General features: G+C 45.1%; 1 protein-coding gene across 3 annotated transcripts in view; it reads right to left on the bottom strand.

Moving 5' to 3' along the window:
- The window catches only part of LOC8053039 (vascular endothelial growth factor receptor 1), a 70,070-nt gene that overhangs the window by 8,996 nt on the left and 33,268 nt on the right, over window positions 1-27,806 (bottom strand). For all 3 annotated transcript variants that reach the window (XM_040503400.1, XM_040503402.1, XM_029969073.4), the window contains exons 2-16: window positions 19,189-19,328; window positions 17,360-17,543; window positions 14,667-14,978; window positions 13,828-13,973; window positions 12,150-12,342; window positions 10,872-11,183; window positions 9,992-10,254; window positions 9,332-9,419; window positions 7,438-7,599; window positions 6,505-6,666; window positions 4,695-4,976; window positions 3,746-3,849; window positions 2,101-2,251; window positions 1,201-1,305; window positions 730-849 (exon numbers count right to left, since the gene is read on the bottom strand). In XM_040503400.1, coding sequence (XP_040359334.1) covers window positions 730-849; window positions 1,201-1,305; window positions 2,101-2,251; window positions 3,746-3,849; window positions 4,695-4,976; window positions 6,505-6,666; window positions 7,438-7,599; window positions 9,332-9,419; window positions 9,992-10,254; window positions 10,872-11,183; window positions 12,150-12,342; window positions 13,828-13,973; window positions 14,667-14,978; window positions 17,360-17,543; window positions 19,189-19,328 — 2,724 coding nt within the window. The remainder of the gene's footprint in view (window positions 1-729; window positions 850-1,200; window positions 1,306-2,100; window positions 2,252-3,745; window positions 3,850-4,694; window positions 4,977-6,504; window positions 6,667-7,437; window positions 7,600-9,331; window positions 9,420-9,991; window positions 10,255-10,871; window positions 11,184-12,149; window positions 12,343-13,827; window positions 13,974-14,666; window positions 14,979-17,359; window positions 17,544-19,188; window positions 19,329-27,806) is intronic.

Raw genomic sequence — 27,806 nt, 5'->3', positions numbered from 1 at the left:
CGGAATGATCGATGCGCAATTTTACACGTGACGAAGGCCTTTTGAATGCATAAAAGAGTGCTGTTTTTCATCCATGCACCAGCTAGATTATTCTACAATAGTTGACACTCTAAGAAATGCCTGCGTGTCTACTTTCCCGCAAAACACTCGAAAAGCCAATCTCTGCGATGTACAAAATTAGATCAGCGAAAGATGAGGCGGAACGTCCGTTTAGACCTAAAAATGAAGTCTGCGCTGTGGCATCACACAATCCAAAGCGTCATGCTTGCATGGCGTAATGCCATAGCGCAGACTTCATTTTGAGGTCTAAACATATGTTTCGCCACATCATTCGCTGAGCTGATTTGGAAGATTGCAGAGATTGACTCTTAGAGCGCTTTGTGGGTAAGTAGACGCGCAGGCATTTCTTAGAGTGCAGAATGATAACGGCACGGGCGTCCCTTTCAAACGTCTTGCCTCCGACATGAGCTAGGAGGGCGGGGTGTAGCTATTGGTCGCGCGCTCTACGACATCAAACTACCGAAAAGAGAGTCAGCCGCAGGTCAGTGTTCAACCAAAAAGGCTGCGTCAGCACCAGAGGGATCTTCAGTTGTTGGCACTTTCTCTCATGGCCTTGCTTGCTACAGTCAGACCAGAGACCAACGTGAGCAAAGAAGGTCTCTGGAGAGTTTCTATATAAAGCTATCGCTGAATTCGCTGAATTTAGAATCATAAAACAAATCTTGTTACCTTTGGTCACATTCTTGGTGACAGCTCCTAGAATGTTGACGATGTTCAGGTGACGTCCGAGATGAATCAAAATCTTGAGTTCAGCCATCAAGGCCTTACGCTGAGCCGTGTCGGCGCGCTCTGTAGAGGAAAGACATGTGCGAAGAGTTGGCTTTTTTTTTTTAATTCGTGAAGCAAAATTTTTTACACAGACAAGAGTTTTTTTTAGCACGACTTCATCATGTTACAGTAATAAAGTTCACAAAAGAAGCAAAATAATGAACCAGGAGGAATATATATATATATTAATTAGAGACATAAAATTCTTCATTACAGCATGAAAGACGAACACAGCAGTGAACAAATGAAAGCCCAAGGGCAAAGTCAAGATACTTTAAGCCGTGCTTTTTGCTCTGGCCCAGAACTTGAGGTGGAATATGGTCACGGTACCAAAAACAGAGAGGGACACTCTACAAAATGACAGGCACCTACCTTTCAGCATTTTCACCGCCACTGTGAGTGACTGTCCGTGCTCTCCAAGACCAATAGCCTCGGCCTTGACGACTCGACCAAAGGCACCCTGTCCCAGAGTCCTCCCTGGCAAGCAAACAGGCAGCTTGTTTGAACCTCATCAATATCAAACGCTCACGTGCCAAGCTACAAAAAAAAAAAAAAAGATAGGCAGTGTACCTCTATCTAGACGAAATCTGGTGCTATCATCTGAAAGCAGATCTCTGTTTCTTTTGTTCACGAGTTATCGTTGAACAGTGAAAATTGCACTAGGAACATAACTATTATTCTTTAAATGTCAAGCAGTTCTTTGCATTCACACCTCGAAGCTTCTACACTTCAATAAGAACTGTAAGCTAATTTCACTGTGATCACTTTTGAACTGGTGCTTCGAGAGGTATCCTTTCTTGGGTTGCAAAATAAACGTACACAAAAAGGATGCTTGACTATACTTCGTTTCAGCTTCAATCCGAGCGCGCCCGATGTTATGAGCCGAACGGCCAATGAAACAACGAAAGAGGCCCAACGTCATGGCGTGCTCTCTGTAGTCGATAAGACCAGCCGGTACTCGCAGTCTCTCTATGTGTGCTCCTCCGCTGGCTTGTCCTATCAAGCGCAGAGAGTACGCCATGACGCTGCGCTTTTTGCGCTGTTTGATTGGCCATTCGGCTCATAAAATCGGCCGCGCTCGGACTGAAGCTGAAACGAAGTATAGATGATTATGATAATTAAATTTCAGGATTTTTCACCATTGTACGTTCCATTCTGCCTCACAAGAGACTTTAACAGTGAACTGGACTAGGAACTTCAAAAATATGCCGTTCCAAAAATCAGGTCCTCGAACCAGGCGATCTCGGCCAACGTACGCTATTGGTCCCTCACCCAGTTTCAGGCGATCCTTGGGGAACTCCCAACGATGGTCGTATGGCAACAATTCCACTTGGTCAGATAGCGGCAGGTCCGGATTGAACATTTCCACCTGTCCCTTGTCGAACAACGTCTTCCTCACAAAGTCGAGCTCTTTCTCTTGTTTCTGAAAGGGGCAGAAATACAGCGATTGGCAAGTAAACAAACAAGAGCCAGACAAAGTCGCGTGCAATTCATAAGTCTTGGCGTAAATGGCGCCATAGGCTGTCAGTCTATGGCGTCGTATAATATACGCGTGGAATAGACCGATCTCACCAAGCGTTCCACGCATGCGTGACGCCGCCATAACTGTAGTTCGTAGGAGGCAGACGCTAGTTCACGCGACAGATCATGCTCCTTCGTGGTCTGCTCGCGCAGACCTCCAGCAGGGTTGTCGCGCGTGCATAAAGACTACAGCTCCCACGATGCATGTCGGCAGTGGTGGCGTACTCAAACTAGCTGGTGAGATCGGTCTATTGTCATCCCGTTCAAACATTAATAATAAGAAAAAAATAACAATAATAATAACTTCATTTCCCATCAAGCGATATTTCTTTTTTCATGCTTTCGAAATGGGAAGAGCACTCACTCCCTTTCAACTCAAGAAGCGTAGTATAAAAAAAGTTTGGCTGTTAGTGAATATATTCACTAATTTCCACCTTTATACGTTGAAAATACTTGTATGTGTATTAAGGCAAGTTATTTGTTATTTTACCAAAACGTCTATATTTAAAACTCAATAAGCATTTTTTTTTTTGACAACGAATTTGTGTGCAAAATATACTTCACATAGCACATAAACTAAAATGCAACTTCTAAGGGATTTTTTTTTTTCGGTCTTTAGCTTTCTAGCTATTTTACATGCAAACCACAACGGGCCGAAGGTATATACTCCATTTCAGTTTAAATCTGACCGCAGCCGATTGTGATTAAGTCGCCGATCGCAAACGCACAAAGACAACGAGCGTCGTGACGACGCATTTTTTGGCGTCACGTGATTGGCTCCATTGGATCATCGTGTCGGCTGCTGCCGGATCCAAAAAGCAGCATATATCAGCTTTGACTTATCCTTGGCTACCATTTTGTCTTCTTGTGCACATGTAATCGCATGGTTTGTTCACAACTCTCTGGGGCTCTAAACTCGTCAAACACAAAGGTGGGGCCAAAGTTGGCAGAGCGCACCGATTGGCCTATCACTACGATGACTTAGCGCTTTTTTGCGTCGACGACCAATCGGCGCACTCCGCGAACGTTCGGCTCCAACTTTGTGTTTGACGAGTTTAAGGCTCCTAGTGTTTCCAATGTCGCAAAGGACGTTTTTTGCCCCGAGATGGATAGACGATGAAAATAAACCGAGGGAGCGAACAACAATACGATAGAGATGCCATTGAGTCTTACATTCACCACGAGAAAACAGTTTAGATCACACCTTTACCTGTCCTTCTAAGATCCGGTTTCACAATATGGTATCCCCGATGCGAAAGGTTGGTGAGTCATTAGAGAAAAAACAGAGGATATGGGTCTTCTCAGATCCTTACGATTAATTTATTGTAGACCTTCAAAACTTTCGTGAAGATACAGGCAACTGAGGCAGATTCAATTGTATAACAATTTGACTTACCCTGTCTTCGTACCACCTCTTGAGTAGACAGAACAGCATACCGATGAAGATGGCAGCGGCAATGCTCGTGCCTGAGATGATGGCTATTTGCGCCGTGCTCAGGCCTGTTAGTTGGAAAGAATTACAGTCAGAATAATCACAAACATCAGATCACTACCATATCAATGGTAAAATGCTGTGAGAAACGTCTAGCACTTTGGCGTACCGAAGGAGAACCCTGTTTCCAATGGCTGCCGTCAAAAAAAGCAGATCATTTGTGTACCCAAATGTGTCGCAAATTCATGCGTATTCACGACTCCAGCAAAACCGGCTGCACCAACCGGTCAGTGTACGAAAATCCAGAAGTACCTAGGTTTGGTATTTCCTCAGTTTTCCCATCGACGATGGCAACAGATATAGAACCCATTTATTTCGCAGTTACATTAAAAAAGTAAGAAATTTGAAACTACACTAAAAAAATTCTACTATATAAAAGAAAAATAGTGTCTTAGGAGTTCTTTGCGTGGCAGACACATAGGTGCCCTGGTAACCCTGCATTCTTTATATGTAGGCCAGGAACGAATCCAAGACTAGTCGATTCGGATTTCGATGGATTATTCAGTACATTTCGGCTTTCATGAATGTAATAAAATAATGATCAAATGCTGGCGGCAGCTGGCCTAAATGCGTGACTGAGGTGAAGACGCGTGCCACAGCACAGCATTCGACTTTCCTCGCCACTCGATCTCAGCATCAGCACAGCGGCCAGCCCTTCTAAGCACCACTCCTGCTACGAGTCCCGCTATCGCTCTTGTACCACTTCTGCTTCCGTTCTTGTATCACTCCTGCTGCCACCCTTGTACCACTCCCGCTACCAGTCCTGCCACCACTCCTGTACCTCTCCTGCTAGATCCTCGACGACGCGAGCAGTATCAGTGAATAAATACACAAAGAAGAACAAGCGGCATACCCGTCGTGAAAACGATGTCGACGTTGTCGTAGATGGCCCCGCCGCGGTTCTCGGCCTTGCACTGGTAGTTGCCCGCGTCTTGTGGCGTCACCTTGCGCTTGATGAGCCAGGTGCCGTCATTGAGTCGCTCGATGTCCGTCATGTTGAGCGGTTTGCCGTCCTTGTTCCACGAGATCCTCGGTTCGGGCACTCCCGTGGCGGTGCAGTAGAGCTCGATGTAGGCCACGTCCCTCATGACGCTGCCCTGGAGGTTCGTCTTGTTGAACTCGGGCATCTTGATGGCTGGTTTCGTGGAACGGGACAGACCGGAGAGAGAAAATACGTGAAGATGGCACCAAAAACAAACTTTAAAACCAAAACAAAAAAAAAAACGTAATTGACGATGCCCCAGTAAACAACTGGGCATTCTTAAAAACAGCTTGGAGATCTTTAGCTGCTTTAACCCACTACTAATGTGTCAGCTCGCATTCACCCCAAGAACCGGCTCCTCGTGGAGCGTCACTACTTACGCCCTTCACTTGTTGAATTAAGATATATGGAGGTGCATCTTAGATTAGCTTGATGTTCTTAACACGATGTACATAAGTCTCGAAAGGCAAAAGCTTTGTTTCTTCCTTTCACAGCCATTTCTTGTAAGGACTACTTCGCGGAGCGCGTGAATTGTGTGAGTGACGTAATTTTTTCTTGGTCTGACAATGAGCATAGAGCCACAAATAAGCTAAACTCAAAAGTAACGACACTTCAGCAATCTCGGTGCACTCAAATCATTGTTGCCAATCGCCTGAAGGCAGGCTGGAGAATAAAAAGAAAGATGATAGCATAAATCATGATTCGAATCAAATTAGTTTTACTGCGATGACCAAATCAAATCTTTCTCGCCAACATATTCACGAAAATATTTTTTATTTACCGTTTGTATATCATTTGATGCTGTCTACGCGCACTTGTTTTCTTTTAAAATCAAGAGATCATCAAGCAAGAAAAACCAGGCGCTGAACACGAGCAGAAAGCAGTGCTCTTCAGACCAAATCGACGCACTGAACTTTCTTTCTACCTTGAACTTCGCGAAAGAAAAACAAATAAAGAGCTAAATTTGTTCCAGTATGGCGGGGGTTTCATATATAAAGTGATGTTAAACTGTACTTTACAATAATCATCTCTTCCGCATTGTTGTGATCGGATGGATTGAATAAATTAATCTTCCATGCTTAAAACTACATGAAGTAATGAGAGTCACTATTTTCCAGCTACAGATATTTAAATCAAATTAATCTGAATTAAATGAAATAAATTAGATTTAGATGTAAGAAATCAAATGAAAATAATATACAATTTTTTTGTTTTTAAGAGCAAGATTTATTGTTACGTTGTTTGAAAACGCAGGAAACGATTTTCCGTCCTCCAGCAAGGTTAAAACGGTCCGCGGCGACAAAGCAATACAATACTTCGCGAGCCTCTGGAGTATGCAACAAAAATTCAGGAAGTCGTATTTTCTCATCGTAGCGTTCGCCTTTTGCGCCGACCTCGCACTATAAGCACAAAAACTGGTGGCATCCGACGAGCAAATCGAAAAATAGAGTGCCAATAGTCCACACGTAAATTTTTCAGTGGCTCTAGTGTCAGGTACAAATAGGCAACCGCACGGCAATATAGGCCATCGTCAAAACGCAGGTACTTTGTCTAGGATATATGAAGCCGCCAAGTCGGTGTGCGCAGGGCCGCACTCCTCGTCGCAGTAATCTCTCGACATTGAGTAAACCTTATTACGCGTGACACTAAGAAGTGGAGAAAAAATAATGCACAGGCTTACCTCTCACCGTCATTTTCACGAACGCCCGACGCCGCTGTTTTCTGCTTCCCTTGACGTACGCGTAGCACTCATACTCTCCCGATTGATTCCGCAGAACGGAGTCGAAGATCAGCGTGCTACTGTGGGAGAACGACGTGAACGCCTTCACCAGCTGCACCGTGCCTGCAAGGTTAGGGGAGCGGGGGTCAACGATAAAGTCTCGTCAATTCCGGAAACGGTAGCGACGAACCATATAACGAGCTCGGTCTGTTTCAAGTAGAGGGTAATTAACTGCCTTGCCGAAAGCCCAGTTTCCATACAAACGTAACGCTAGCGCTCTGGACCAGATGCCAAAGTCATGGAGCTTTTCGACATCTGGTTCAGAAGTTACAAGCAATTTAGGGCAAAATTTCAATGAGGAAATGGGGTCCGTTCCCACTAGCCGATGCCGCTTGTCTTCTTGCATTCGTGGGCCTCATTGGCCGCCATTTCCTCTCTGAAGATTTCCAAAAATTGCTTTCAACTTTTGAACCAGATAATGGCAAGCTCTGAAGCTTGGCATCTGGTCTGATACTGCTACGTTTGGGGGTAGCACTAGCGGCCAGTTAGTCCTACGATTGGGCGAGTATTTGGTGTTCGGTGATGCGTATAGTTCATTCTTGCGGTGAAAAGAAGCACTGTAAATTGTTTTCATGGACACCCCGTAGAAACGGCTCCCAATGGACAAGCGCCCGAAACTTTTCTGAAGAGAAGTGCGCGATATCTTAGCGAAATGCTTGCTGCCACCTAGAGGCTTCTAGAAGATTGCTTTCGATTATAGCAATCAGGGTGCTTCACGTGCCAGGTCTAAAACCATAGTGGATACCGATACATGCCGTTCGATGAAGTTCGGTAGCGTCAAAACTAAACGTTGAAAAACGAGGAACTGGGAGAGATAGCGAAGCTCACCCTTACCGTTCGAGTCATTGATATCAGAAAACGTGGTGGTCCCCATGGGTTTCCACTTCCACCTGACTTCGTCGTAGATGAACTGGCTTGCCAGACAACTCAGCTTCACGTGGTCCTGCTCCACGGGCATGGTGTCGGAGGCCACGATCTCGAAGCCGTTCCTGGCATCTGGGCGATCCAAAACAGGGACCTCAGGGACATACTTGAAAGCACAATATATATAGTCACATGCATGTCGAACATTGCGTGCCATATGAATGCTTCTGGTAATGCCTTCGAAATTAGTAGCCCATCATTATGAAGTGACACTCAAACTGGCGATTCTGAGCCCGTACAAGGGCTGCGCTGGTGACAACACCCACAGTACTTTCTTGCATGTAATAACGACAATGAGCAAATAAAGCGTAAAAAGTAAAGGAAGCAGCATTTTCTACATTCCTACGTATATGCCTAAAATTGTTTATATTTGGTTAACGAATTAACAGTGAGATCGCAAGCGAGCTGGTGACAATCAGTCATAACGTAACATCGGAGTCTGTGGTGCGGAAAATTTAAAAACTTCTGAGTCGTAGAAAAAGACAACAGTATAGGAGAATTTGGAGGTCCATTTTATGACAAAGTTTAGATCATTGAAATTTACAACCTGTTCAGTGAAGCTTACTCAAGAGAAGTAGTTGCGATTCTGGTTTCGAGGAGAAACATTCATTGACATTTATCACCTTTCTTTTGTGATCTTTATCGAATCACTCCCGACGTAAGAATGAAGGTTATCCATGTTATATTTTCACCATTTTTAAATAAAGTTATTAGACCATCCCTTATTCTTCAGACGTAGCCGTAAAATCTTCACTATTTTATTATGTCGTCCAAAACAGCATTTTTTTCTTGGTAAAATTTAGGGATTGTGGAATATAGATATTAGGGAGTTTCAGTAGATCGTTTTCTCTTTCCGTTCCGCTCCGAGTGTGCCCAACTGCGCAAGCCCAGTCGGCTACGCTCAAACTCAGAGCGGCCCCACATGCACTGTGGCGATTGTGCCGCTCCAGCATATAGTGCGGAGCAAGCACACGAAAGCGGTCTGCCCAAACTCGCAATTACTGATCAGATCACAGGTACTGTAAACAGAACCCCCAAAAATCATGTGTTTATGCATGCCTTAAAAAGGTGCGCAAAAATTCCGAGGACAAGAGACGCACCAACCACACACTACTTCTCGTTTATGGTTTGTGTGTGTACTACGTACTGACCCTGACTTTTACTTCTCTTCGGGCATATTCGAAACGCTTTGGCCTGACCTCTACCGCCTGTCCCCGAAAAATATTTCCACTTTTGTTTTCAGTGCAATAAATTAACTTTGCGACGCCGAGCGCTCAGTCTTCGCCCAAGGGTAACATTATACTCGTGGACAACTTTCTGTGACGATGAAGTCAAAGCTATGGGCGAACGAGCACTTTAGCACATTGAGTGCCGACCCAAGGTGTGCACGCGCACTCTTCACTTCTTCTGGAAAGCCATAGAAAGCTTTTCATGCCGGATGCCAATTAGTTTTAGAGGTTGCCGTTGTCCAATTTACAAGTTATAAGAGTTTTTTCGGAAACTTTCAATGGGACACCGGGACCTGTTTCAGGTCTAACACCATCCATCTTTTTGGATTTGTGGACCTCGTTGGCCACCATTGCCCCACCGAAAAGTTCCTAAAATTGTCAGAAACCTTTTTAGTCAAATAGCGGCAAGCTCGGAAACTTTGGCCACTGTTCCGGACTTCGAGCGCTACATTCGGAGACTGAGCTCAAGGAGATGCAGACTATATTTCTCCGGTAAAAATAAGCGTTGTCTTTTTTTTAGAGAGAGAGAGCGAGAGAAAGAGGGGGGCACTTTGTATTTCAAGTCCGAGTCTCACCTGTGACGTAAAATGGCGCCTTCTCCTGCCCAGTGCCAAGAGAATTTGTAGCGAGACATTTATAAACACCAGACTCCATAGCGCGCACCTGCAAAAGGAAGAAGACATCGGTGATCACATGCCCCTTCATAGATTGTCCTGGCGTGAAACTCCTAGAGCTAATATATTCAAACTTTTTGATCTCGAGGAACACCACTGTGCTTCGAATGGCGGTGGAGGAGCGCCCCTGCAGGCCTAAGGGTTAGTGTAGTATATGGGAAACTATTGACCTTGCAAGCAATAATGGAAATATAAGGAACGGTTAGGCTTATACTCAGGTATGAATGAGTGGCTCAGATCTGCGAAAATAGTGACCAAACTGGAAAAACGCCTCACTTAAGGTACAGAGACGGTCGAGGAAACTTGGAAGCTCAAGGAGTCCATGAGGGTGCTCTGAGAAACCCCAAGGAGGTCAGGGAGCTCACGTGAGTGCTTTGAAACTAGAAACCTCAAGGTTACTAAACCCAATTTGAGAACCCATGTCATGAAGAATGTGCAATAAAATGAGGCTTTATATTAAAAGTCGTCACTCAACTAAAGATTTTTTTTATCCTATGTTTGCACAGGCCGATTCCTTCTTCGAGTGCAATTGAAGTGATGAGAACACTGAAATGTTCAAACCTTCAGGGTGACGTTGCGCCTCCTGGCACTGCTGTCCCCCGCGTGAAACTCCTGCAGGGGACCGTTGTCATTCTTGAAGCCCTGCGCGATGACCTTGAAGACGCCGTGCATGCCCGTCTCCTCGCATGTGTTAGGGTCGGAGCACTGCTTCCAGCCCCACTGGGCCGAGATGGGAGGGGTGCCCCGGACGTTGCACACGAGGGTGTAGTTGGAGCCACGCTGGTACACGCTCGTGTTGTTAAAAATTTCCACGATTGGCTCCGCTGGAAAGATGAGACGGATCGTGTCAGCGCTCCCAAACTAAATAAATGTGTTTCTTGAGTTTAGGTTAAAAAAAAAAAATGACTGCATTCTTGGTGAAAGCTATCCTATACCTGGAACGCGCCTCCGACTAATGTGCCCTCTGCGTCTTCAAATGTGGTCCCTAGATTTCCGCCTGATGATGTATCATAGGAGCATTATGCTGTTGCCAGCCACTACACTGGCTGTGGCATGGCACAGCAGCGGAAGTGGATGCGGTAGACAGCTGTTGTGCTACACGTTGTTCTTAAGCTTCACAGCCCACGGAAGCTTGGGCATCCAGGAGTTGTGACGCCACAATGACAGCGACACTCTAATTTTCTCATACTTTTTTGCCGGAACTTCTACGACCAACCACCACGATCGAGACATCCGACAGCACGTCACGGCAGCTCCCTTGACGTTATTTCTTGCCGCTCCGAAACCAGTTTTGATGCATTGGCGGTATAGGAAGCTAAAGCCACCAGTCGAAGATGTGTTCCAGGTACCGTAGCATAACTGGCTTGTTTACAGAATCTGGGGGATTTCCTCCGAAGCGAAAACCGGCAGAATCGACTTAAAGGGAGACGGGTTCACTTACAAGCCACGTCCACAGTGACGGTGATCTTGGAAGTCGCGTTCCCGATGCGTGCGTAGAGCGTGTACTTTCCGCTGTCGTCAAAGTGTGCGCCCTTCTTCTCCAGAATGACCTGAGGGTCCTTGCGGATGAGCGTCACATCTCCGTTCTCAACGAGATCTCGTCCGTCTTTGCGCCAGCTGAAGATGACGTCTTCGAAGCTCGGGTGCGCCTGCGCCGTCACCACGATTTTGAAGCTGCCACCCCGCACGGACGTCATCACCTGAGACGTGTTTAGGTCCGTCGTCAGGTTCACGTGTGCCAGCTGTTCGGATTCTGTCAGAGAATGCAGAGAAAAAAAAATGCGATCAAAACTAGAAAGTTTACCTGCATCTAGGTACCTATAGCGCAAGGATATTCGAACTTTCTCATCTCCAGAAACCCCTCGAAGCCTCGACATTGATGCAGTACAGCAGCGCAGGAGCCTATATAGACCTTGTAAGCAGTAATGCATATGCTAGCGAGTGTTTGGCTCCTATTAATGCCTTTATAGGCAGCTCAGATGTGCTAAAATAGTGTTTCAACTTAAACACTTTATATAGGGACAGCGACGGTCAAGGAAATTCGGAACCAGCGCAGAGTAGAGCTGCACACATAACTCTGGAAAGGTAGTTTAGTCATACATACGTGAGCAAACGACGTAATGAGGTCACAAACCTATCTTAGTCACAGTTACACGCAGAAAGTAACGAGCATATGTTGCAATTATACTTTCGAAAAATATTTCAACACTTCAACATGAGCTGCGATTGCTGACTAATGATTCAGTTTTCAATGAAGCAACTCGATATCCGCACAGTTCAGGTTTGCTTCAGTACTTCTTGCGACAGTGCATGAGGTAGTGACAATGTATGGCGTTGATGATGAGACTAAGTCGATATGAATTTGTGTATTTATTAACAAAGGTTTGATGGGTGACTCTAACCAAACTAGATAAACCACAAGTTACTCCAAAATGTAATGAGTCACAGTTAACTTCAACTTCATAGAAACTTAGAGTATTGAAATCCTTACTGTCATATTACACTAACTAATGACAGCTCCTCTGCTAAGGATTAAGCTAAACATATTGTTTTGATTTGACACCATTTCAAGGTGGTCAACAGCGGGAGAACACGGTCAGTCAATTTCAGAAAGCGTTGTGATTCAGGTGAGCTGATCGGGCCTCATGATCACTAATGCTTCTCTAATGACATGCGCGGGGGTGGAAACAGAGCAGCGCCACGCTGAAATTTCTCTTACCGTACACAGAGACCAACAGAGATCGGTTGTAAGTCCTCGGAGCGTGGTCGGTGCAAGAGCACGTGTAAACTCCTTCGTCGCTCCGTTGCACGTTGTGAACTGTCAGCTGGGACGTGATCACGGAGAATACGAAGCGCTCGTTTCCGATCTGCTTGTCCCGACGGACAGGCTTGGTGACAGTGATGCGAGAGCTCTGAAAATACACAGGCGCCCAGCAGAGGCACCGTTGAAGAGAGACTGCGAGGACTCAGGAAGCATCCTAGTAATATTTAAATTAATTTATCTAGTACAAACTATACACAGAACGTATTTTCGGCAGTGAAAATGACTCGAAGATTACTGTTCGAGTACTTGAAATAAGTATGCTTTGCGACAGAAGCGGGAGAGGAGGATATAAAGGGGTGTGACACCTTCTGTACCGATGCCCATTTCGGTTGCGCAGTTCGGTTGCAGCTGATCCTGTCAGAAGACTCTATAGTGCAGTACAGTACCGCGCATTCCTTTTTATGAGACCGGTGCCCACAAGTCACTCATTTCAATTCAAATCCTCGTAGGTAACCTGTCCTATCGTTGGCAGACATCCTCCACTGAACTAGCAAAAAAAAAGAAGAGACAATTCAACGGAATGGTTATGCGGAAGGGGAGAAGGCACAAGCTCGTGGGAAGGCTGGCTATCATATCGAAAGGTAATCCCGAAGTGGGACGGGGAGGGAGTCCTCCTTGTCATCAAACCGCATAAGAAGGCCACACTGCGACTAGCGACATGAAGTTCGCGATTGGCCAAACCACACCTTCCTGTATTATGATATTGCCTGCCCAATCGCCGGTTCAAGGCGACGCAAATTCTACCCATCACGGCGAGGCAGAGGCGATTCATGTCAATCAGGGGCGCTAAACTCGTGAAACACAAAGTTTGGGCCGAAGTTCACGGAACGCACTGATTGGACTATCCCGACGATGACTTGGCGCTTTTTTCGCCGGCGTCCAATCGGCGCGCTCCGCGAACTTTGGGCTCCAACTTTGTGTTCGACGAGTTTAGGGCCCCAGGGCGAGGCAAATTCTGGTCGTGACGTCACGAAAAGAAACCAGAACAGGGCGCCACGGAAACATCTCGGCGCTAATACTTCGTTTCATTTTACGCCCGACCGCGGACGACGGTATACAATCCAATGGCACCAGTCAAACGACGCCACTAAAAGTGCATCGTCATGCCGAGCTCATCGTCTTTGTGCTTTCGCTATCAAAAAGCAAAAGGATCACTCACAGTGATCTGCTAGCACCGCAGGATCACGATGCTACCACTAAGCACCGTAATCTTACTTTTTTTTTTTTCTTGTCTGAGCGTGATTGGTTCATAGCAATGATAGCAAACCCTCAAAGACAATGAGTGCCATGACGAGGCCCTTTTGGCGTTGACTGACTGGCTTAATCGTATCGTAGCGTCGGTTGCGGTCGGACTTCATGCGAAACGGAGTAAAAAAAAATACTATACAGACCAACTTGACTCTCTGACGTCACACCACCGGGGGTGGCGCTGGTGGCGCCACTGCGCATGCGCAGATACTTTGCCTCAGGCGAGTCTGGTTTCTGCGCACGCGCAGTGCCCACACCCGGTCCGGGTAAGCGCGGGCTTTTTGTAACCAGTGTGTTGGTCGATAAGGCGTATCGGCAAGCTTACATTCTTGTCCGGATAGTCCCAGGCCATGATGACCATGACACCCACTTCGACGGTGATGGTGCAGTTAAGCGTGAAAGAGGCGTTCAGCACAGGGTGGAAGTTGCTCTCTTTCTCTATCATCACGTTTGGTGCCACGTCCACAGGAGCTTGAGGGAAAAACAGAAAATTCAGCTCAGGCCAGGTGTGGAAGGTTCGAATAGGTGCGTGCACAGAAATACGGCACACCAGTCCTGGTACTTGTCATGGGTATTACAAACATATACTACATCTTTCAAGCAATGTGGCAAAGGACAATTGGATATTGGCCAAGATGCTACCCCCTTCCGTATTAGGTTAGTACGCTCAATAAGCTACCATATTTTTCGGAGGTGGAATATACATGAAAAAAAGTTAAAATGTTTACGCGGTGTGAACTTTCTTTGGGTGTGGACAATACAATTTTTTCTTCTAGATTGCTGATTATGACGAGACATGACGGATATTATGATTGATAGAGTATGTTGATGATGATTTATGAATGATACAAGCTTCTTTGTGAGCTAATAAATCAGGTATTTATCAAGTATGCTATGCATGAGAACTATTTCTGTGCAGTCTAAGCACCAGGCGCGGACTTTGCCCTGTCGGCATGTACCGGGTGCAAATTTTATATATATGCGGAAAATACGGTAATAACGTGTACCAGGTAGGTACACAAACAAATGGTGCCAGACACAAGGAGCTTCCTTACTGCTATCTATCCGCTTGGCCGCCGGTAGGTGTAAAATGCAAACTAACGCCGCAATCCGCCATCTTTAGCGTATACCGGTCAAGTGGGTACCGACACCGCCGCCACTTACCCAAGTACACGAAGACCACCGAGATATCGTTGCTGACGTAGGTCCTGCCTGGAACCGAGCCGTTGCAGCGGAAGTGTCCTGAGTAGTAGCTGTGCGGGTAGTAGATTATAAAGCCCTGCGTGGGATCGAACTCGACGTACTGAGGCACAAGAGGAACCAGTTCCCGCTCGTCTTCGAACTCAGCCTTCCAGAGTTGAACCTGGGCCTTGGAGTGGGTCGGAAGACAGGGCACCACCATGCGCTCGCCATGTTTCACCGACACGAAGATGAGTTGATCCAGGTGCTTGTCCGGTTGGAAGAGGTAGTAGTCGTCTGCAGAAAATAACCTGGATGTTCAACTGACGTGCAGCAGAGATACCTCATGTCATATCTACAGGGCGTTTCAGCTAACTCGCGCCAAGACTTAAAAAAAAAAGCTAGAGACGCTACGCGTTTCGCACCAACGTAGTATTTATCACAGTCCTATCGAGCAAGTCAATATATTTTTGGCAATGAGCCAGTCTGGCTAATGTTTAACTAGCGAACTTTTTTTTAAATTTTATATCTGTGCACAAACTTTTTGATGTAAAAATCGCAGAGCGTGTTGAGAAACATCCCATCGTTCGTTTCTATCAAAATAACCTTCGCAAGTCTAAAGCTTTTTTTTTTTTTTTAAGCACCAGGAATAGCGCGCGAAGTTAAAAAAAAACAAAAAAACACGGGACTGGGGGAATTAATATTGCGGTTCGCTAGAGCAGGGATTTCCAAATTCCGGCCCGCAGATTTCTTTCCACAGGCCCGCGGCTGGTCACAGACCTTTCAATGAAGCCCGGCCCGTGGCCGGCTTTATTGAAAGGAGCACCAGGGAGTACGTAAGAAACCGCATGGTAATAACATGGGTTCTGACATGGTACCATTCAGTAGATATTGTAATCTCGTGATGACAATATCCATTGAATATTGCCATCACCGGCATGGCCATTTTTACTTCCCTGCTTTATGTCTGTGTAGCATTGCGTTTTTTTATGTAAATTCTGCTTAGTGTTTTCTGTCACAAATATCGCACATGGTCAGAATTATTTTTAGCGTTCTAAGTAGTATTTTGCCCAGCGCGAATGGGCCAGTTTTCATGCGCTTTGATTTATGCCTGGTGAGCTTGCTTGGTCGCAGCTGTTCCATTATGCCCATATATAGCTAAATAATACATTTGAAATTGAAGTATATCTATTGATTCACCATAGGCTTGTTTTATTGCCCATTCTAACATTGATTTCTGTGTTTAAATACTTATCTAGATATATTTGTTTCATTTTTCCTCGTTTATAATATTGTTCTTTTTTTGTTGTTGTTGTTGTTGTTTTGCGGCCATCAAGACTGCGACAGAACCCTAATCAGGCCCCTCAACCAAAAAGCTTGGAAACACCTAGGCAAAAAAGTAGTTGCGTAAGGATTTTCTTTTTTTTAGTCTTACGCGTTTTGTTTAAACCTTAAAGCTTGCGAAAAATAGACACATCATGGCTATCTCAATAGAAACGACAGGGTGGGATATTTTTCAACACCGCTCTACAACTTTTGTATTGGAAGGTTTGAGCACAAAAAATATATTTATATTTAAACAGGTAGTTAATCTGAGTCAATTCGCCAGTTTGACACATTGCAAAAACAGAATATTTTGAAGTGCTCAACGGGACTCTGAACAATACTGCTTTGGTTGGACCAGCGCCAGCTTCCTGCCTTCGATAACACTTCGGCCTCTCGTGAGGTTCAAGCGTGCACGCGCAGCCAAAGCACAACCATAGCCTCCTCTATGCTCACAAAGCCTGGTAGTTCGACGACGGAGCCATAGATTGCCCGGTCGCAGATTTGGAGCGCGAGGATCTGGTAGCACAGAGCATCAAAGAGCCATTTCTTGGGGAACCTGAACGTCAGCGCACAGTTTTTGCAGCGGCGAGGACCCGAAACACACTTGTTCGCTCGGGAGAAATGTGTTTCGGCGTCTCGCCGCAGCGGGGCGCCAGTCACGTGGCTCTCCTCTCATTCGTTGTCTGCCGCTTCTCATGGTGATCTTCCAGGCTTTGTCACTATATAGGAGGCTATGGCACAATGGAGGGCACCGCGAGCCCGTGTTGGAGGCTGAGCATTCGAAGGAGATACCCTACGATTCTTGTCTTGTCCACGACTATGGCTAAATGTCATTTGGGTCAAGAACGGTGCACCGCATGCCGCAGGCATTGAAAATATTACCCGGGAGCGCGAGTCTGCTGAATGCTCATAAAGTATAGCTGTTGGAATGTACTTCCACTTTCAACTCCCGATGCCCGCGTGTGCAATAGTAGCATCAAAAGTGTTGTAGAGATACGTGTGCAGCGGGAGATTAGTTTACCTTCAGACACAGTTTTTTGCTACAATATTTCAAAAGTATAACTTGACTAGAGAAGTCCAGACAACCGCGATTCCACCCAATTCTGCCATCGGCAATTTTTGATTGATTAGCAACAATAATAGTGAAAGTACCTCTGGCACTATACTTGGTTACAGGTCTAGAATAGCATGGCGAGCCCCTCCTGCAAAGCCTTTTCCGCCTAAGCGGAGTAAATGCCCGAGAGGAGGTGAGGGGAGAGGAGAAAACCTCGAATTATAGTGAGCCAAGAGAGAGAGAAATTATTCCAAACCTCCAACAAAAGAAAATATATAGAATTCACCCTTGCGCTCACCATTTACAAAGACATAGATAGATGTGACGTTGCCGGTATTCGTGTGGTCCCTGGTACCGAGGTAGTAGCAAGAGTAGAGGCCCAGGTCCATGACGTCAGTCGCGTTGAGTTCGAAGGTGCTCTTGTAAGACCGAAATCCTTGCACCCTTTCCTCCGTGATGGAAGACCGAAGAGACACATTGTCCTAGAACACGGAAAAGAGTTGGTCAGTATAATGTTGTTGAAGAAAATGCCGGCGCTTAAGACAAATTATTAAAAAAAAGATTATATAGCCGCGCGCGCAGCTGGCCAAGTAGGCAGCGCGGCCGTAGCCTGACGGTTATCGTGCTTGCTTCCCACGCGAAGAGCCAGGGTTTGATTCCTGGGAGCGACGCGTCTTTTATTTATTCTTGCAAATTAGTGTTCTGGTACATTCGAGAACTCTGTTGCTTGTTCGAGGTATGAATGTTCTAGTCGCCGAACCTTCTAGGTCGATTGTTCCAGAAGCCAACGCGTGTTCATAAGGGGCTCTGCGTGGCAATCCGCGGTCAGCCTCGCCCCAACGTTCGATTCTGCTGTTACGCTAACTTCGACGCCCGCGACGCTCTGTTGTTACCTTCTGTTCCCTTTTTATTTTTGGGCACAAGTTCGCCCCATTAAACGTTACAGTTTCTTCAGTTATTTTTTGTTTCCTCGCCTGATCCTTCGTGACAATATGATATAAAATACAACTGAATCACTCCTTGGCAAGCACGGCGCAGCCGCCATCTTCGCCTGTATAAACATGGCTGGATTTTGAACTGAACCAGCATGCTAAGGTTCCACCAAAGAAAGTGTCCTTTTAAAGGCCGACGAACGACCAGACTCGAGATTCCGCAAGGCAGAAGGTCCCCCTCACCGTGAGGGAGGAGGAAACAGGCAGCGGTGGACAGGGTAGAAGGGGAGAGAGGAGGAAGCGAGACAAAAGTGGAAAGCGCGAACTGGTCGTCGGCCTTTAACGTGACAGCGTTAAGGAGCTCGTGTCGCAGAAAAGCCGGCGTCGGCGGCGTTGTGACGGGAAAGTCCTGAGTGGTCGATGGGCTCATGACGTCACAGTCACATGAGCTCGCGCGGGAATTTCGAACAACCCACAACGCTCACGTGAAACTTAACATCACGCGTGGAATGGAAGTGATTAAAAACATGACATGTAATGCAAATTAAAGGTCGCGGCGTGTATCCAATGATTTCACTTTAAAAAGTAATTCACTTGCCTTAAAAAAAAAAATTTGAAGAATTTTAGGCGGGATTCGAACCCATAGCCCTTTATTTGCGAGCCACAGGTACGCTATTGACTAGGCCACGCAAGGCACGCTTGCACGGTGAATGAGAAGGCAATGCGAACGGGGCCCGATGACGCGTTCCGCTCTTATTTGAGTTTGCAATTCTAACCGAACAGAGTGAGGCTCCAGATTTAGATGAACCAAGTGCGTTTGTACTTGAAATAACAAAGCCTCGCCCATCCTTTCTACGTTTGCTCTAGTGCACAAAGGCCTTTACAGACATGTGCCTCAGCTTCGTTCAGCGAGACCACAATGTTAGTGATGGCGGGATGCTGTGGAATTTGTGTGTGGTCACAATGACGTATCCAATGTATGTTTCTGGTTGTGTGCGGGGCTTGTCGGCTAATCGGAAACCGAGAAAAAAACTCAACTCTTGAGTGGCTGGCCTCACCCGAAAAAATGTAGCTGTACTCTCTCTTTCACAAATTAGCGTCTGTGTACAAGTTCAGTAACTGGCATAACTGTAAATGTTTTTTTTATTATTATTTGTTTGCTTGTTTAAATCGTGACATTTTCACCCAAACTTACTCCAGTTTCTGGAAGAGACCACAGAAGAGGATGCCTTCCGGTGCATGTGATGCGCAGCGTGCTGTTTGCGGGAATGTCCACGTAGGGACCTTCCAAGTCCAACTTTGGAGGCGAGAACTGGGACACTCCAGAGCTTAGTCCTGCACAGACAAAGATATCGCTTGGTCATAGGGCTGGATTAACAGACACAATGACCCAGTTCAAAACATAAAAGGGACCTCCCCACTCCCTTCCCTTCCTTCCATAGTTTTTAATAAAACGATACTTTGTCTCACACTGCCAAAACCACATGCAAAAGCCACCAAGTGTCAATCACGATCCAGGTAGGAGCCACATTGTATATTGCTCCAACGTGCATATGAGTGGGCGCGTCTGCAAGCACTGATACATACATTGAATTATTTCAGCAATATAGAGTGGGATTTCTAACGGGTTTGTAATTTGACCTAGCGTCTTGCAGCATTGACTGTAGACTATTTTAGGGTGAGATGGAATACAGGCTCTGGTTTAGGTACATTCTGGCTCTTTGGAGAGGAAAAGGGTAACTAGAGATTTCAGGTCAGACAACTCTTTAGTAATGACAATATTCAAGCTCATTTACAATTAAACGACTCGACGCCCCTTTTGCACTATTTTTGCTTCCTTCCTGGGGTTTTGTATGTTCTTGCATTATTTTCAGTTGTTTACTATTTCTTTAAGACAGCTAGCTTTGAGCTGATGGAAACTATATAGTGTTTATCTTTCGCGGCATACGTTTTACTTTCCAATTATGGTGTGTACCACGAAAGCCACATGTTACCACAGTAAACAAAACGTTGATTGCTCATTCCCGAAGCCCATCTCGAGGTTAGCAGCGTGCCTTGTCGACTAGGCCACGCAGGCGGCAATATCACAACATATTGCGCAACTGCGACGAACAATGAAGAAAGCTCGTGATTGCACTAATGGGAGAATTATACAAAAAAAAAAAAAGAAAAAGGTGTCAAACAAAGAGGAAGAAAGCGATGACGCTGACTTCGCAGTCTCTTCTTTGTAGAGAGAAAAAACTCGGTCCCTGTCTCTCACAAAGGAAATTAGAAAAGGCGACGCCGTGGTTGAGACACGTTTCTTGGCATCTTGCAGCACGTTGCGCATCCATCCAAGGCCGCCATAAACTTTCCTTGACGTTTATTCGTAAGCGATGTCCCAAAACAATGGGGTACGATGAAATAACAGCATCGATAAGGAAGACAACAGAAACGGATTCTATCTTTGAGGTTCGACGAACGCCTCAATCGACAGAACACACGGCTGTACGATTCAACTTCTGTCCCAACAGGGGAGCGGGTGAGGTCAGGAGGGGGCTTCCCCCACTCCCTACTTCTTCCTCTCATATATTTAAAAACTTCAAAGCAAAGAATACAGGAAAGAAAGGGAAAAATATCTCCCCCTCCCCCTCCCTATAACCACCACCACCGTTCCTCCCCTCCCATTTTTTTTTATTTTTTTTTTATTAGCCGTGTAAAATAGGCGTGGAGAATTGCCTACTTTCTCCCATCCGCGCCGGTTACTTCCTCTGGAGCTGATACTGAAATCGGAAACGTCCCAATGATTGACACTAACATTGACAATAATAATCCCTGGAGAAGGGGAACAAAGGGGTCAAAGGACAAACACAAATCTCCAAACACAGCTAGGTGACTGGTGCGCGACCGACAAAATCCGCCTGGTCCTGGTATCGAATCAGGGACCTCTCTCTCCTTTTCCAGAGGAGCGATCCTACCAACTGAGCAAACAAGGAGTTAGACGTCAGTAGAGCAAACGGGTTTTATCAGCTGCCATTAGCCTAACACCAACAAGGATGAACGGCCTGCATTTGAAGGTTATTATTGTAATGCAAAAATGCAAAGGTACAAGCATTATAATAATGGTCTTAAAAAGAGGTCCGTATTATAATCATAACCTTAAAATGCGGGCCGTTCATCCTTGTTGGTGTTAGACTGGTGGCAGCTGATAAAACCCGCTTGCTCTACTGACGTCTAACTCCTTGTTTGCTCAGTTGGTAGAGCGCTCCACTGGAAAAGGAGAGGTCCCTGGTTCGATGCCAAAACCAGACGGATTTTTCCGGTCGCGCACCAGTCGACTAGCTGTGTTTGGAGATTTCCGTTTGTCCTTTGTCCCTCTTGTTCCCCTTCTCCGGGGATTATTATTATCAATCTTGTCATGCCTGCTTGCACCTTTGCATTAATTGCCTTATAAACACCGACTTTGTTTGGTAGCTGAAAATTTTTTCAGCATAATTTTCATATTACAGTTTAATTTTTTTTTTCTAATGGCGACTTTTAACCGTTCTTTTTGCGCGCTCCAAAATAGCCTTTTTTTCTTTCTTTTTCTGACCGCGCGTTTGCTATTGGGTAGTCGGGACCAACCTACACCACCTAGCAGACAATGCCTACACTTTGAGCTTCAGGTTGTTTGCTGCTTGGGGCGGGTCGGGGGTCCACTAGCAGTGACGTCGTGCGCAAGGCCTTGTCTTCGAGGTGATACTGGATCAACACGTATGACTTCCGATTGACATTTTCAAGCGGCTGCTCCGCCTCCCGATCTGCTATCGAATCCAGAGAAAAATCGCTCCCCCTAAATTTGCGGATTCGACCAGAACCTAGCCTTAAAGTATAGTCGTACTCGGGAAAGAAAGGCATTCGTCTAGCAGCAAAATATTTCCAGTCTCCAAGCTTCCGGTAATCCCTTTCATCAAAATTACGCTATAAATCAACTTCGTGTCGCTCGGAGAAGTTACCTCGTACACGCGTCACGCACGAGCTCAGGTGAGTGACAGTCCGACCACTGAAACGTCGACTGAACCTCCACGGCAAGCCTCAATCCCGTATCAAAAACCCGCAGAGCGTTTCGAGATTGCGAGGCAACGGCAGCGACAGTTCCTGGTGGCTCGCGAAACCGACCTCCCCGCGCCGCTATCGCAACGAACGCACATCCACCACGCGCGCAGGAAATCCCCAGACATCCGTCGGGCAAGCAAACGCCAGCAGCAAAAAAAAAAAAAAAAAGAAAGTCTGTCTCGCGCGTCTGCAAGGTCGGACGCGGCGAAAGAACCAATCTGGACCAGTCCGTCGCGTGTACATAAATTTACGCGACGTACGCAATCGACCACTAGCACGATGCTGAGACTAGACCGTCTTTAGTGCCTGAAGGCTCTTCCACGCACATGTGTTGACTGGAACCGGCTGCGTTGTGACCGCTCGCACACTGACGCCAAGTGTCGGAGAGCTTTGGAACCCTTTTTATCAGAGTGTATTTTCTCTTTTTTTTTATGCAGGCTTCTTTTACTAGGGGCTTGAAATATTATTGACAATGTTACGAGCGACCACTTCTCATGGATAGTGCGTAGACTAGATCTCGAAAATGCCTAGTTAGTTACACGCAGTTCTCAAGTGCTGAAGGCCTGTCCGGTAGATGGCGCCAGTGTTCCGGGTGTTCTCTCGTCGTAAGCGGTTGCAACCAAGGGTTGCAACGCACTCAATCACACTCGAACGCAAATCCTTTGGTCCGAGCGCGGCCGATGTTACGAGCTGAAGGGCGAATCAAACAACGCAAAAAGCGCAACGTCATGGCGTTCTGGCGGAGGAGAACGCACAGAAAGACGGCGAATGCCGGCTGGTCCTATCAACTGCAGAAAGCACGCCATGACGTTGTGGCTCTTTCGCTGTTTGATTGGCCCTTCGGCTCATAACATCTGCCGCGCTCGGACCTCAGCTGAAACGAAGTATAGTAGCAATCTAAACAACACGAAACGGGAGGTTGCTGAAGTGGACGCTAGGTGGAGGAAGCCGCCACCCTATTCAGAAGGGGTAAGCCGTACGTATTCGTCGATCCATCCTACGTAAAAGTGGCGCTATTTAAAAAGAAAGCTGAAGAGTGCAAGATATCTCTATTTAAGTACAAAGTTCCAATTCTCAAAGCTCTCCGCGTGGCCTTGAAACCGCGCTTCGTTAGACTGCTTTCCACAATTGCAGGCCAAGCACCTATTTGGCGCCCGACGCGAGGTATTCCCCGCAATTCAATATACCTTGGCAAGCGAACAAGTGCCTAACGGATGTATCAGATATCACTTGTGTCTGTTTTCACATGAGCGTACTCCTTTAAAATACATCAATGAACGACTTCTAGCACGACAGAGTTCATTTCATTTTATTGTATCTCCTTTTATGAGGCTGGCAAAACCAAACAGGACGAATGTTGCCACGAGAACAAGCGACGAAGACATACAAAGCACTCAAAATGAAATCTTTTTTTTAATGCAGGATAAACATAATTAAGGTATTAACCAGAACGATAGTTCTGAAGTATTGACTCATTCGTTGAAAAGAGGGTTTAGAACAACCAGTAATGACGACCCTGCTGTACCTCTGAAAACAGCATCCTATTGTTGTTATAACAGCCAAATATTAGTCCCTCTGATATTTCAGGAGTTGTTATGAGCATATATAACATCAAATAAATCTTGGTAAAGCAGCTTTGCAAAGACATCTGTAATTATTCAGGCCGCCAGTAGCATTGCAGTAAAGCCAGTATAGTTGAACTAAGGATTGAGTGACAGCTCTAAAATTAGCTTATTTAACCGGTTGCCACCGAAATATAAAAAAGTTACTCTTAAGACTTATATGCAGTATTTCTAGGCCTTATGGGCTATCAAGTAAAAAAATTAGAAGAAAATAAAATATGGCGTTTCTTGGAACATCGACTTAAAAAAAAAATTAAATTAGAGAATTGAAACAAGTTTGGACCTAGATATAAATTTTTTTTTTCGCAAGCAATACCAAGACAAAAGTTTACACCACCAGATAGCTTACAATCTTAGCCATGTACTGGTACTTGTTTTATGTAATTATCTTTAACGGTTCTCTTACGGGATTATTTCCAATTGAAGGCAAAATTGCTCCAGGGAGCAAGTTTGCTATATGCGAAAATAACAATAAAACCTAAAAATCACTGCCAATAAAAATGGTCCATAACATTTCCTACTGCACTGTAAAAACATATTAGCCGCTTGAGTAAAACCAACAGTCTTGAAACGCCATCCAAAGTTGAGAAAAAAGCAAATTGAGTTCTTGACACATTTTACCTTCTCGCACTTCGAATATTTTGTTTTCTTTAACACTATACATAAAATCGAAAGAATAAAACACGGAGGACAAGCACAGGACAACCGCGTCCTTTCATTTAGCAACGACGCTTGTTTTGGGCAGGAAAATTGCAGCTTGAACCCAGTTTGCCTTCCCCCTTATCACCCTATCTCAGTTGGGGTCTCGTTCAGGGTGCAATCTTCCTGCCCAAAATAAACGTCGTTGCTATATGAAAGAACGTGCTTGTCCTGTGCTTGTCCTTCGTGTTTTATTCTTTCGATTTTAAGTATTCATGTTCAACTCGCTCGCCTTTACCAGCCCTTTGACACTAATTTGTCTTTTGTTTTTCTTAACGGGCAGTTTTTTGTTGTCTTTTTTTTTTTTGTCCAAAGAAAAAAAGCTATTACACACAATTTAAAAAAAAACACATTTCCGACTGACAAGTGTAGTCGATTCCAAGCGAAACCACCCTAATGATGAAATAGCAATGATGCACGAAAATCAACTCACGATCGATTCAAGATGGGGATATTGCTACTCTCTAAAAACTCCTTCGAGGGAATACGAATAATAATTATACTATATATTTCACAAGTATTTCGACGGGGGATGTCCAATGATGAACCATGCTGATCCCAGTCAAAGGCTGACAAAGTTGTGCAGTAATATTTACCGCCTCTCTCTTTTGATTAGTTCTGCGTCGCTTCTGCTATTTTCTAAACAGTTGCAGTCGTAATAGGCGTCCATAAACAAACCGCAGAGAGAAGTACCATAAAGCGAATCGTACGGCCCTGGATTCCGAAGGCGAGTTCCTTTTCCTATAGCTATCTCATACGCGCCTGCAAAAGCGTTCCTGGGCGACTCTTTACTGCGTACTCAAGCACAGGGTACGAAACGGTTCCCTATAGTTGCGCACAGTAATTCCCGGGCATCGGAAGACAGCTCCAGTAGAAGATCCTGGGAGACCGGGGGTTCATAATACATTATAAATATAGTTTACGCGCATATATTTGCATTAACTTATCGAACCTAAAAAGTGACTTTTTCGTAATGAGATCGGGGTCAAAGGAGTCATCCATGCCAAAGGAGACGCGGCAATGTTTTCATGTCTGGGATATGTACAAAAAACTATAATTTGGATAAAGGAGCCTCTGAAATTCAAGGAAAGTATTTTTTATGTGTGTGTGAAAAAAAATGCATTTTATTTTTGCTGGTATCATGCACTAAAGTTCTGAAATTTGCATAAAACTGGTATAGTTAAGAGAAAGATCAATGGAAAAACCTTTTGAGCACCACGCAAGTTTAGGTGGACTCCTAATTACTTAATAACGTGCCCCATCTTACAATAAAATACAAACATTGAAAGACGCCATGTTGAGTCCAAGCAGGAGCTCCAAAAAGAAGAGGCTTTATGAGATTTCTTTATTCTTTGTAGTCAACTTGTAGTTGTTTCTAGTCACAGTAACTCTTTGTTTGTTCTCATAGAACTAATAACTGAATTGCACGAGTTAAAGCTTAAAAGCATCGTTTTGTTGCGTTTTATTTAAATGACAAGTTCTCCAGTTTATGCAGAAACGGTCATATTGACAGCCAGAAAAATCAGTCTGGGCACCGGTGCCCGCCACTTTCCAAATAGCCAAAAGTTCAATCCACCACATCTCTCCAACATATCAAAATATTCAAAAATTACTGTTAGTTTTTGCTGACAAATTTTTTTTTTTTTTAAAGATTAGCGTTTCCGACCATGAATCCAGGCGCCCGCCTCCTATACGCGACGTGCTGGCGTTCGCCAGCGAAGCATCAACGGTGTGAGACACCACCACAAGGTCTTCAACGCTCTGCTGAAAGCACTCTTTATTCAATTGTAGTGGACGATATCCTGACATCCACGCATCCGTATCCTCTTTACCTTACGTAACGATACTGGCGTCTTAATTCCACCCTACTGCACAGGTACCTGCCGACGAGAGCAGGTCTTCATCGTCTGCTTCTTGAGTTCAGGAATGCATACTGGCGCGTCGGCCTTGTCTGTCGCATGTCCAGATATAAAAACAATTCATACCGGATAGCTGTACACCGATGCAAAATGATAACAGTGATGTCGCCTCCCCAGTGATAGAACTAATATGTATTGAAGTTTGTTAGCTCATTCACCAAGTACGCGCTGTCGAGATAGTGGCAAGGTCACGCAAACGACTGCGTCACTCTTCTAAACGTCACTGTGGGCAGGGCTTGTGGCAATCTGTTTTGCGCGCAATATTGAAATCGGGAGTAAAAACGTGAAAACAAATCGATGATTATCTAAGAAACTATTACCATTTCGCAAATTCTGTAAGTTGGTCAAGCCTCTGGTACTATAGTTGGCGTCAATACTGCAATTGAAACATCAGTCATAAAGCCATTATTTAGAAAGGTAATCAACAATTTGTTTAATAAGCCGACTTACCATGAGGGTTATTGCCGAGACTAACGCTCAGATGTCGAAGATGGCACTCGCCGTGCAACTCCACCCTCTTATCAAACACGCTTCCTCTAAAAATACTAGTAGGATCAGAGTTCGAGACATGTTTTGTTGACCTTCAGTGTATTTCGGGGCCTAAAATACTGCACATGCACGTGACCTCAGAGGCGTGACGCGTCCGTCGCAAAGAAGGGGATGCTTTTTCCATCGTACACTGCTTTTTGTAGTACTACATGTTCTGTCCAAATACATTGAAGTTCAGTAAGAAGCGACATCACCGTTACCATTTCGCATCGGTGAAGAGCTTTCCGATCTGGATTGTTTTTATGTCTGAACATACGAAAGATGAAGCCTACGCGCAGTAATGCATTCCCAAACTCAGGATGTAGACGATGCAGGCTTGCGTTCGTTGGCAGTTACCTGAGCAGACGTTAAGTAAAATTGAGACGCCAGTACCATTACATAACGTAAAGAGGATAGGGATGCATGGAAGTCAGGACAACGTCCACTTCAATTGAATAAAGAGTGTTTTCAGGAGAGCCTTGAGACCTTGCGGCGGCGTCTCACACCGTTGCCGCCTCAGTGGCAAAATCCAGCGTGCGTCGCCTACGAGGCGGATGCCTGGAGGCATGGTAAGAAAAGCTCATCTTAAAAAAAAATAAAAAAACATTATCAGCAACAACAAAAAGTATTTTTCTAATTTTGTTATATGTTGAAAAGATGAGGTGGAATGAACTTTGTTGCTTTTTTGAAAGTTGCGGGCACCGATGTCCACATTGCTTTTTCTGACCCTCAATAAGTCTGTTTCTGCATAAACTTGAGAATTTGTCATTTTATGAAAACGTCACAAATAGAGACTTTATAAATTTAACATGTGCACTGCAGTTTAACTTATGTAAGAACAAATGAAAAAAAAAAGTATTGTAGCAAACACCCCACTCCAAGTTGACTAGAGGAAATAAAGAAATATCATAAAGTCTCTTCTCTTTGGAGCTCCTATTTGGACTTAAAATGGCGTCTTTCAAGGTTTGTAT

Source organism: Ixodes scapularis, unplaced genomic scaffold, assembly GCF_016920785.2.
Source record: "Ixodes scapularis isolate PalLabHiFi unplaced genomic scaffold, ASM1692078v2 PGA_scaffold13__105_contigs__length_92229423, whole genome shotgun sequence".
Classification (NCBI taxonomy): Eukaryota; Metazoa; Arthropoda; class Arachnida; order Ixodida; family Ixodidae; genus Ixodes; species Ixodes scapularis.
The sequence above is the reverse complement of the archived record's forward strand: the minus strand, read 5'-3'. Positions and strand labels throughout refer to the sequence as shown.